This window comes from Magallana gigas, chromosome 3 (genome assembly GCF_963853765.1).
Source record: "Magallana gigas chromosome 3, xbMagGiga1.1, whole genome shotgun sequence".
NCBI lineage: Eukaryota > Metazoa > Mollusca > Bivalvia > Ostreida > Ostreidae > Magallana > Magallana gigas.
The window spans coordinates 32,090,123-32,103,141 of record NC_088855.1 but is presented as its reverse complement, the minus strand read 5'-3'; the positions used below and the strand labels follow the sequence as shown (position 1 = coordinate 32,103,141).

At 32.5% G+C, this 13,019-nt stretch overlaps 1 protein-coding gene across 5 annotated transcripts in view; it reads left to right on the top strand.

Annotated features, from left to right (window-relative positions):
- The first annotated feature begins 1,041 nt into the window (after positions 1-1,041).
- LOC105318182 (myosin heavy chain, clone 203) overlaps positions 1,042-13,019 on the top strand; it is a 33,220-nt gene continuing 21,242 nt past the window's right edge. The window contains exons 1-2 of one of the 5 annotated variants that reach the window (XM_011415142.4): positions 1,042-1,597; positions 3,868-4,034. In XM_011415142.4, coding sequence (XP_011413444.3) covers positions 1,586-1,597; positions 3,868-4,034 — 179 coding nt within the window. In that variant the 5' untranslated portion in view covers positions 1,042-1,585. Of the gene's footprint in view, positions 1,598-3,867; positions 4,035-4,890; positions 4,944-6,675; positions 7,331-9,605; positions 10,277-13,019 lie in introns of those variants that run through there. The other 4 variants (XM_066079344.1, XM_066079343.1, XM_011415151.4 and 1 more) reach the window with 4 other exon arrangements.

The following is a 13,019-nucleotide window of genomic DNA, read 5'->3' as shown; positions in this document are numbered from 1 at the left end:
TAATCAGATTGCACTCCGGATGAGATTTTAATCAGATTACAATAGAATTTGCCCTGATTTGGTCAGTTGCGGAAGTCAACCAAGTGGTTCTGAGCTTAGCATCTATATCATAGGCTATATATACATGTACGCCATCGTGCACATGCATATGTGTGTTTTAATAGAGGCTATAATTTGAAAACCACAACAATGTTCCCGAACAAGTAAAAACTTCCTCGTTTTAACTAAACTATATTTTTTTCTTTCGGCGAACTTCTAATGTATTTTTTGGGGCGTTTAATATATGCAAACAAGTTCTTCAATGTATAAGATAATGAGGACCAGACTAATTAACAGTTTGATCACATGTACGTAATTCTAAAATTAATGCACTGTTAAAAACTGGTTTGCATGGATTAATTTCATACTTAAAAGACTGAACTTTTTTGCATTTAATTATCATGTACACCGTTTATTCAAAAAGAGAAAAACACATGAATTCACATTAAATTTATGCACCGTGAAAGAAGATATTACATATTAAGTTTCATAACTTTAGCAACTAGGTTTCAAAGCTATTTATCTCTCGTAACATTTATGATCCGTTTCCAAAATCAATAGAAAATGAATAGTTTGCATGAAGAGGCAGTTTAGTAAAAGATAAGAAGTTCTAGCAAATTAAATATGCAAGGGTTGGTCTTTAAAGAGTGGGGGACAATTTTCATCGGAAAAACGGTTCTCCTTTTCAGAAGGTCAAATGTAGATAAGCCGGGTAACTTCAGAGTCTTTTCATCAAGATATACTCAGGGGTGTTAGATTTAATGTTAAATATCCAGGCAGATTAATGAAATCGACATTAATATCCAATGCAGAACAGCGACCAGAGTCTAGAATATCACGAGCCATTGTCAAGGAAATTTGAAAATTTTTCAGCCTAATTGAATTCTATAAATTAAAGTTTAATAAAACTTCAATGAACGCCTATCTGGTCGACCGGGACCTCTTAAGGGCGTTCTCCAACATGAAAAGGCAATATACAGTAATATATTTAACGCCAAAAACCAGATTGTGTTTGTTTGCGACAATTCTGACTTGACAAGCAGAAGCCCCCCTTTTATCAGTGACTTCTATATATTTTGGGATTAGAAGTTACAACGTTAACCCTATATTGGGAAAATAGTTGGAACGTATTTAAAAACGAGTGACATTTGACAAATGCTTGTTTGTGAATTCCAAAATGCTTAATGTTTGGCACGAGGAACAAAACTGACTAAGAGCACCATTGTATGGTGAGGATGCAGTATGTGTTGGTCTATGACAATGACTTTCGCTTCTTGCCATTGGATACTTAAAACAAATGATGGACTGTTATTGTTAGAACGATTAACAGTGCATTCATGGCCGTCTGAACACTGGCAAAATATTTAAATTAGGAACAGTTTTAATTGTTCGACGCGCAAAAGGCGATTACTTTATATTTTGACAATTAAAACTATGTATTGATTTTTTCGGCCACTAATGACCCACATTGGACACACGTTTTTGAAATGTTACGAATACCTGATGTCTGTTGCATTTGGAGGAATTCATAGATTTGGAATTAATCATGTCCCAAAAGGTATGCAGCTTTATTTATGAAATCAATTATCAAATGTTACCGGTTTTCTTTTTCTCCCCCCCCCCCCCCTTCCCAATGATTTAAATTCTTCAAAGTGTATTTAAATTGTATGCACCATTCTTGAACATTTCATTTCGAATGTATTTCTGAAGCATCGGTTCTTTTTTTTTTTTAAATTGCATGTAACCTTTAGTTGAATTGGACGAAAGAACCTTGTAAGAAAGCGATGTTTGTGGGGTCAATATTATTGTGTCAAACATTTGTGACTTTAAATATTTAATTCGAACAAGCACGCGTGCGCTTCGCTTCAAACAATACCTTATTTACCAATATAACGAGAAAATTAAAATCTGATTATCGTATGTTTGTAATACAGTATGAATATTATCAAATCAAACCTTGATAACGATAACTTGAGGAAAAAAAAACTCATGCACAACAACATTTTTCTGAAATTTTGATATGAAATAAACACTCCTCTTCTAAATGGTTGATAACTTGGAGTTACCCCTCTTTGTTTTGTACGAGGGGTCAGAACACCAAAATCGGTGCAAAATCTTTTAATTGTGATAACGGGTGTTGAGGATCCGATGCTATGATTACTGTAGCATTTTAAACAAATTCAGTTGAGGTAGCGATCATTCACGTGACCGCTCTGTGAACTAGCATTTACATTAGAGTTGCGTGACTTTTTGCGTTACTTTTTGCGTGATGTATCGATTCTGCATGGAATTTGCGTGATGTTTCTCTCATAAAATTAATGTAAACAGTTTCACTCGTATACAATAATGTTTAATTATAGTATGAATCAAAAGAAAAATAAAGTAGTTTAATTATTTACTCGTATCGTTTTTTCTCTCCCGATATTTGTGAGAACATTACGGTCTCTTAATTAAGCTGGGAGGATACAAATGTAATCTGAAATACATGTAGTAGAGAGGCAAAGAATTGTGATATTATTAAGAAGTCAAAAGCATAATATTATAACATACACACATACGATTGGAGGAGAAAAAACCAACAAGAAAATTATCATATTTATACGAGCATTTTACACATAGAAACTCATGTACAGCTGTATATGGACATAAAACAACGGTTTGTTTGATGTTACAAAGTATGCAGCCCAAAATTAAGATCATCCCTTATTCTAAATCAGCGGAATATAAAAAGGTATCATTTGTTATAAAACCGTAAATGTTTCTCAGATTATAAATATTTGTTAAGAATCTTAATGAATATTTATAATCTGAGAAACAATAATCTTAACTTAAGATTATTTATTTTAATCATTTAGTTACGGAGCATTGAATTTGAAATGTGATTTGGGGGGGGGGGGGGGGGGGGGGGGCTAGTGGGCTTGCCTCAGGGTTTCACACTCCTGTCTTCAAGTTTCCTACAGCGCGCGTAACGGTCCTTCATGTATAGTTATGGTGAAACTTTGCTTTTCTTTAAACGTTTCCCTAAAAGCAGGGACGTAGATACTTAGTATATACGTCCCTGCTAAAAGTAAACGTTATTTGATTTAAGAAATGAAGATAATAATTTTTCTATTGATCGACGTATCAAAGAAAAAATTGACCGGAATACTTCATCAATGCGCGTAGCGCATTGATGAAAAAGTTTTCCGGTCAATTTTTAAAAATAATATATGCATGTCGAATGAAAATCTATGTTTGAGTATCTTCACTAGACAAGGGTTTCTAATCCGCTGCGCACAGCTCCTTGTTGAGGAGAGGCGCGGATCAGCTGCCCTGCGTTTTACAGAAGAACTTACGACCAAATTAATGAATGTTTATTAATCACAAACTATTCAATGCTGTAAAATATAATTATGGAAATCAAAATAATTGTAAAAAAAATGGTTTGATATAAATTTTGTTCATTGAAGACCGTTCCATGAGACTGAACATGCGCGGATCCAGAAAATTTTTCCAGGGGGGGTCCGAAGGATAATTGTGTTTGCCAGGGGGGGTCCGAGGCATATTTTCGCGATAATTTTACTATGTAAATTTAATAAATTTTCATTTTCCAGGGGGGGGGGTCGGGACCCCCCCCCCCCCCCGACCCCCCCTCTAGATCCGCGCATGCTGAAAATATTTACGACTTTGTCCTAAATAAGTTCTTTTGTAAAACGTATACACTTAGCGAGTATGATGTTTGAGACGATTTCAATGTTTTAAGAAATCATTTAGAATAGTTGAATTTACTTGTGATTTTTTTTTTTAGAAATAACAAATCTACTTTTGAAATAAGGTTTTTTTTTTCAGGGATCGCATTACAGTCACGAAAGAAGAAATTCTGCGTTTGTGAGAGCGGTGTCAAAGGTCAAGACTATTAACAAATTCAGGGTCAAAAGGTCAGTTTCGGATTTTGGACTTCCTAAAAAAGAGGAAGGACATCTACATCCTTTGGTCAGCTCTGAAAGAGATAGATGGTTAGTAATATAATATATAAAATTTACTCTGGATTATTTAATTAAGATTATCTTATATTGTTTTTTTGTTTTTTGCTTTTTTTAACATTTACGAGAGGAGTCGGTGTACATATATCAGCTAGGGATGTTCATACCTAGGGACTCTCTTTAGAAAAGTGGACAAGCATGACATTCGAGTTTCAAGGCCATGTCTTTAAAGAGAGTATAGACCATGCACAAACTCAGATATCTATATCCCTGTTAATGGGAATTACTTTTCAAATAATAATTGTTCGACAAAATTATACTAATAGTGCAGTGTAGTTTATTCTCAAAATATAAAACAACCCCTAAAATTTCAAGTTTAGAAATATACATGTATTGGTTTGTAAATATATATACAGTGTATGTATGATTCTAGGGTACTGGAATATGTCCATTAATTCATGTAGATTATCTCATGAAGAGTACATCCATTTTGCAAGAATCTCCTGTTCATTTTTATATGTACCTTGTATGTAAAAACTGTTTACACCAGAAAAGTTATTCATATATCTGTATAGAAGAAAGTGTAAAATGTCAATAGATTTTAAATTCTGAAAGGGATACGAGACTAGTAACCAGAAAAATAAATTGTTGATTTCTGGTTTTTGTTTAAAGTGCCCTTCAACAGAATGAACGTTTCTAACACAAATAAAATCAAAGGAGAGCATTCAACATTTCTACGCGAACAATGAATGGTTAAATAACATGTGTAAATCTGGAAAAAAAATATTGACCTGCTAAACATATGAAATTTCTGAATTTGCTTATGCTTTGCTTATGTTACCTGTCATTCCAAAACAATTGCCATTCTGTTATGAATTGACTACGTAAAAAGTCAATTTAAGGCATTTCAAACATTTGGAATCATCAACTTTACCATACTATGTGAGTAGTGTCTTTCAAATTATTTGTTTTCTTCTTTGTTTAGCATCATATCAATGTTTTTCCCCTTATTTAGCATCATGTCAAAATTTGACAGTATGATTTATCTCCCCTTATAAAGATAGTTTATTATAATTGCACCTACTTGAAGAGGACTGAAGCGAATTAAAAACCTTTGCTTTGAGGGTTCAATTGATTTTGTTTTAGCAAGATTTTGTAATCTGGGTTCTGGCCATATGAGGATACCAAAATCGAGTATGTCATGCCTTTAATTAATGTGTAATTATAAGTTATAGGTAATCCCTTCCTTTTTTAGGAAATATTGCAATATCGACTGCTTTTTTCTAATCAATGTGTAATTATAAGTTTGTCATTCCTTTCTTTCTTGGGAGATATTGCAATATTGACTGCTCTCTTGCCAGTCTCCTTTTCATTTCCAAGAAATGGAACTTCAGCTTTAAAAGCTAGTTCGCAATTTCTGTTATTTATACTTCAAGTTTACTGACTATAAGCGCTAGCTTGGCTGGTGAAAAATACTTATGTAATAGTTATTAACAAAAAGCTGAATTAATATGTTTTTGTTTGATATGGGTTAACGTACACTGTCTACAGTGAATTAAACCTAATCAGTCCAGAAACTTAATACAAGAACATGTAGGTCTGCCTTTTGGTTAACCAAATTATACCTAGATTAATGAAGCATCTTAACAGGTGATTATAACCAGGTCCAACATCTGATGCTTGTAAAATTGGTTCTTAATACAATTCATTCAGAGGGTATAGCATCCCAATATGAATGTTTGATATGATAAAATGAACCTCTAGTTAATTAAAGCTTTAAATTTTGTTAATGCATATCAAAGAAGGTATTTTGCAAGCTGCTTACTTTTTCTTGAGTTTAAAAATGAATGTCTCTTCTCAGAGTGAAGGAAGGAGTGAGAATACAAAGCGGGGTATAATTTCAAATGTTTATAAATAATATTCATCATCTCGTCTACAATTCATTTTGCGAATACTCCCTCAACGCGTGGGTTTGATTTTTCCTGTATTCAGATTGTGTTGTTATTGTACTTTTAACTACATAAAAGCAAAGAGGAAATTCGTCTGTAAGCATTTTGAATGTCAAATTATTGGCAAAAGAAATACTTGCTATACATACATGTGAATCAGACTACCGCAAGCATTTGTAGGTTAATAGGATAGAAGTTATTTATCTAAAATCGTTTTTTGAAATACCGTACCCAAGCAATTAAGTTTTGGAGATTTTTTCAAACAGAAGGCAATTAAACTGAATAGTCAACATTGTGTGAAAATACATAAATTTAAACTTCAAAATAATCCAGAGGATCAATTCTGAATGGATAGGAAACGACTTGTGTTCAAATATTTTCAGTTTGGATGTTTCTTGGTCGATTTAATTCTTCATGAAAAATCTGTGCAAGAAGCAAATGCAATTTTGTACCTTCTCTGCTCTTATTTTTTCCCATCTATGGAGTTGGTAACATTGAAATACAATGTATTAGATATTGGTCTATAATTTAAAGGTAGTTTGAGTTTTCATCAGTAATTGGAAGGAAAAAAAATACGAGTGGGCCGGCCCTTCATAAAGAACAGTTTGTGATTTATAGATTAATTTATATTATGGGATAATTGAAGAGTACAACGGGATTAATTGGAGTTGTTCATTTAATTTCTTTTTTTTTTTCTTTCTAATCTCTATCAAGGGATCAGTTTTAACTTTGATGTACTTGATACCTGTTCGTAATAATTGTGACCCTATCAAATAGCGAAAGGATTATGTGAACTGTGAAAGTATATATAGAACTCCAGTTTTGAAATGTTTCAATGTGATTTATAAGGACACAGATTGCATTGCTTGTATTAGAGGATCAGGTAGAATATATATACAAAGGGATTTTTCTTCCCCTGAAACAAAGAAATGTAACTGATAACTATTAATACATGTAGAACTGAACAACAACAATTTTGTGCAATCTGGATAAACTTATATCAAGGAATTGTCGATTTATCGATCCGATGGAATACTCATATTGCATGGAATAGTGTAATTAAAGGAATGAGGATTTTTTGAACAACTCTAAATCTCTATATCCTTATCAAAATTTTGAGGAGAAATCAATGACTTCTGGGTGTAGAGACAGTGATAAGACTTGAATATTGTCGGAAATGACACCTATGGAGTTTTTCGGGTATCTCCGCTAATTCAAATGTGTTGAGGAATTTACAGGGAAATTTTTTTCAGTTAAAGTTTGGCTAAGAATTGTTGAAAATTATTTTACAATGACCGACTCCCCAAGAAACCAGAGGAAAATGACAACTCGGACTGTGTCTGATATAGGCATTGTCATCCCAGACGAGATCACGGAGTGGTAAGTTCTGGTGAACTTTTAGCTACCTTAAAAACTCTCTCTCTCTCTCTCTCTCTCTCTCTCTCTCTCTCTCTCTCTCTCAGTGCTAAGTCCTAGTGAACTTTTAGCTACCTAAAAAAAAACTACCATCTCTCTCTCTCCCTCTCTCTCTCTCTGTTACTTTTATAAAAGGATCAGGTTTTAATCGTTGGGTTTCATTTTAAGTATTTATCAAGTTTTCCTATAATTTGACCAATTTTCCATATCAAAGTTTATCCTCACAGATGTACTTGTTCATCTTTCAAACCCCCCCCCCCTCCTCACCCCCTCTTTCTCCCTGATTTTTATTCTGAGATTGATATGAATTAAAGACATGGATATTTCTGGTAATATTCATCTATTTTTCCTCCTACAGTTTGACTCTAGATTGTATAGATCTAAAAATGGATGTTGGAGTAGGTGTTGAAGTATAAGGTCTATTGATAAGTTTGTAGTGTGTCTTTTACACTTGTACCTTGACAGAAACATGTACACTGAATGGGGTACACAGTGCTTAGCTACCCCAAAGGTTACTCTATGTATTGGAGACGATCAAAGTGAGAATCTACTTCTGCAGAGCTTAATTGTCAGACAGATTAAATATAATCACTGTTTGGATATACTCTTTTAAATTCCTTGAGCAAATAAAGTGAACCTTGATATGCAAGGCGGTGTTGTTGCAATTGTAATTGCTTTGGATTGAATTCGCAAATTTCGAGTAATGACTATTATCTTATTCACTTCCAAAATTCTCCTAAGGTTTATAACAGCCTTGAAACCTCCTCGCCACTTTGTAAATCTATAACTTTCTTTAAAATCAGATAATTGGTATTTGTTCAAGAACAATTAATGATTAAGGCAAAAAAGATTTCAAAGAAATAGAAGAGAATTCACTTTGTTTTCAGTCTATTCTTTTTTATCATTCAAAATCAATTGACAGTAACTTGAAAAAAGTTACTATTATCAATCCAGCCCCAACCCACCCCTAAAAAACAAAAATGATTGCCCTAATTAAAAATGGGACATCACCGATATACCGTTTCTTGATTATATCTTTGAAGAGCAAAGAGGCAAAAATTGTCAAGGTACCTTGGGGAGAATTTATTCTGATCTTTATCAAGGGGCAGAATTTTGGTTGATCAGTGTGATGTTTGAATGAAGTGTTTACATAGCATACGTAAGGGAATTGGAACAGTTGATCTTATCTTAAAGATCAATGAAAATTACCGTACAAATTTCACACTAATGATGGTGTGTTAGATTTGTCAAGTTTAAAGAAAATAACTTAAAATATCAAATTAAGTATGAAAATGAAAAAAAATGGTAAATTGGAGATTTAAAAAAACCAAAAATATGGTATAAATTGTAAACCATTCAAAAATGCACATGTTTAGAAACATAAACTCTGACATTTAAAATTCGTACTTGTGCACTTTAGATTTGAGATAATTTCTATCCACATTTCAAATTGATGAATGGAAAACATCATCTAAAATTAATGTACATATTTTGAACACACTTATCCCAATCCATTGATTAATTATTTGTCTGGCATTCTATGAGTATAAAACCATACAAAATATTAAATTTTATTGAATATAAGAGTACCGGTAGATGTATTAAATGTATGGAGGCATTGAAAGAGGTTTGTACTGCAGGGTATATGATCTTTATGGGATAATAGCTTGTCACAGTGATTAATTTCTCATAAAGAAATATCAAATTCCTGCAATGAAAGCTGATCTTATACACAAGTGCTGCTGACTTTTCTTCAGTTCAAACATTCAAACATAATTCGCAGTGATATATCGATAGATTTAAGATCATCATAAAATGTACAAGCTGTGTCAGTCAATGCAAAGATTTTTCTGAATAGAACCTAATCCACCATAAATGGAAGAAAATTATTGTCTCCTGTCGAGGGACATTCAAGATATTTTGCAAGAGAGTTTTAAATTTGAAGGAAATTGGCATGGAGGTTGTTTAACGTCACTCTCCTTAATAAAATTTAACAGTAATTTTGCTTAAACATTCGTAATTGGAATTAGAGTTGACTAAATACACGAAATTTGCCTAAAGTCACACTTATTACCGCAGTGATAAATCTTTAAGCCTATAATTTTTTTGCTTTGATAAACAAGAAAATTGAATACCTAATCCCATTAGAAATGATTAAAAGTCCCCGATGCCTCAAGTACAAATGTGTGAACGTCACAGTTTTTCATCACATGCTAGTATAAATTAATGAGATTTTCCTGTTTAATTATCTCGGAACTCCGATATATAGACTCTGACTTCATAAATGAAGTTTGTTTAAATTTCTGTTTATAACTTTGCTTTACAATTGTGGAACTCCGGAGTGTGCTAAAATGTGTGGCTTCGTGTTTGTAATATCCAGGAGGGCAAATTTGCTTTAGGTAGTGCGCTGTTTGTTCGCGGAGCTTGTCTTACCAATGAAAGGGTCTTGGAGATGAAGTAATCTTGGAACGGCAAACGACATATTGTGTAAGGGTCTAGGAGATTTTGAAGATAGACTGTCATTCTCGGTAATGATTTGAAAGAAAACTCAATCAATGAGATGTTTGCAAATATGATAAAATTGACAAATTGTAAATCCATCGTTGACAAGAAAGAAAAAAAAGGAAACAGAATTGCATGGATTCTAATGAGTCTCAAACAGCTTGGGACTGGGAACTTCTGTTCCGAATTATAAAATTTATTTGAAGTGACTGTTTTGACAGCATATATTTACTCACCAGTGGAATATAAGTATATCGAGAGTGTCGTGGAGATATATAGATAAAGATAAGTGAACTAGGATAAAGGATTTGTTGAGGTGTGTGAGTGTGGATATATTAGAAACTCTCCTGAAATGGAAGATAATTTGGATGAGCACTTTGATCAGTTCATTACAGATGAGGATGAATGGTAAGACTCGATACATATCAGGCTATTTGAGCACTGAGTATACGTTCATTTTTTAAAAACTGTTTGAGAATCAATAGACTTATAGAAGAATTACGATTTAGGCTAACTGTTACCTGTATGTGGTAATTCAATTCTGATGATGAAGATTTTTTTTTAACGACCAAAAAATATAAAATGATTTTGAGCATTTTCTTATGTCTTACTTTTTGTATATGATTTTTTGGTTTTCTTCTCTCTTTTTGAGAAACTTGTCCTACAAAAATTTTTTGTTAACGGTGGAGTTTGAATGAATGTTAAAGTTTGCTGTAACATTTCGGGTAAACAAAAGATTTAGGAGACCAAAGTAAATGATTTCATCGAAAAATCTACTCTCCCATGATGTCATTGTCTTTTAATCATTAAAGTCTGGTTTAAGATTTCTTTCAGATTGGTGTCCTTTCTTTACGGTACATATAGTGTTCACGGGGGTCACAGCAGTGCTTTTTAAGCATATATATAAAAGAGGAAAATCAATCATCAGTATGTTGTCCTGACATTATTTCAATAGCTGTATATATGTAGTAGATTTAACAAGGTTCACAGGATGCCTGCCAGGGGTGGCAGTCAGTTAAGGTTCCACAAACTTGGTGTGTCAATAATGTGGACATTATCGGTTTTTGTCATTCCTATGAAAAAATTCAGATCAATATATTTTTTTTAAAATGACATTGTCCGTTGTTGATTTTTATTTTATTTATTTACTTTGGGGGGGGGGGGGGGGGTAATATATAGATTAATTAGTCTTGCATTGTAGAAGAAATATAGTATCATTTTATGGTACCTTGCAGATTGACAATCAGAATTTTTTATGCCTGTACTTTGTTCTGAGTTTCTAATGTTATTAACAATGTCTAGATCTAATAAAACAATTTAGATTCTTGAATCATTGATAACCTAGCTCAAACATTTTGAGAGACAAAAAATTTTGAGAGATCACAATTTTTATTTTAGATTCTTACCTTCTAATTTATTGTTTGTAATTATGAACCATCTTGAGAAGTTCTAGCTACCGTTGATTGTGTACCTAGGAAAAACTTACAGATATTTCAGATGCCTTTGATGTCAACATACCAATTGGAATTTAATCAATCCAACAAATTGTATTAACTCTAGTAATTGATTCGTTCCCATTTTGGGGAATACAGTTCTATTAATTAATCTAACCAGAACGAAAATAAAGGCTTATTAATTAATTTCTGTGAATGTCTACAAAGCTCTTTAAAATAGTTTTTTCACTTGAGTTGAAGTATTATGGTAAATGAAAAAAAAATCAATTTATTGAAGAAAAAGCTATTTTATCGAGCAACTTAACAATTGATTTAAGTCATCATTGACCATGTCATATGGTATTGGAATAAATACTCATTACAATTACTTTCGTGGATTTAGTTGTTGGGTTGATCCACTAAATGCTCAATGAAATTCAATATTTCAATACCAAATTGTTTCGATAAAATCGTATTTGCTACCAGTTTAGGTATCTATGAAACCGATTTTCATCAATTCCATGAAAATTAATACCCATGAATATTAATGAAACTATATACAGTATGTAAGCTGGCACTGGACATTGGCATGCTTTCAGAGTGCCGTGAAAAAACAAAAATGGTAAGAAGTGCATTAAATGATACACTTTGTTCTAAAAGCATTAAACTTTTTTAAAAGTACACCATTTTTCCAAATTTTAATAATATCAATTTCAAAAAGAAAGTAAAAATTCTTTAAAATGGAAAGGCATATTTTTGTTTGTTGACGAGAATATATCTTTTGAATTTCCCTGTTCAGTGCATTAGGAATGTTTTCAATTGTGGACTTTTCATTTTAATGGTACATGGCAAAAAAGCCATCGCGCATGCAGTGTCTATTGGAGATTGTCAAGTGTCTGTGCATTTTTTCATTATCTAGCATTAACAGGTAGACAAAGTGATTTATGGGCGAGATTGCACTTCTATTAAAATTCGAAGAAATTGGTTTTCATTTGATTTAGTTGCAGTTCGGTCATGTCTCTTCCTTCTAATTTATTTGGGAGAGGCTCGTATGAAGCTTAATGTTTGATTTGGACAAACATCAAAAGTTTCGTAAAAAGAATGTGATGTAAGATTTCTTCATTAAAGAACATGCTATTTAAAAATTTAGGACCAAAACGCTGCCTCACAGAAAAAATCATTATTTATGTACATGTACTTTTATCAAATATTATGATAATGCTATGGTGAAATATGCAAGCATTATGAGCACGAGACGGACATAATGTGGTGAAGAGTTATTAAAAAGAGCAAGTGTTGGCTTGAAAGTGGAAAATTAAAAACTCCCTTTTTAATTAAAAATTTGAATCAATATTGACTCCATTATTACTGTTTGCTGACTTTCAATTCTTTCCTCACAGGCATCAAGCAGTTCTGTTTTCTGACGATAAAATGTATCACAGAAGGCAAATATTATGCATTAAAGCATGCATGACTTTTCTATTGATATATGTTATACAACAAATGTAATCATTAGAATAAGCGTCTGCTTATATTTCATTCTTTAGGCCTGATATATTGTATGTTGCCTGCTCATACCTTGTATTTCTCCCTGTCAAAATTTCATTACTTCAAATGGTGTATTGAATCATTTTACTGAACAATTTAAAATATTAACAAGTACACATTTGATTTTATTTTTGAATGGGGGGGATGGGGTGGGATTTGGTTTCTTTTAA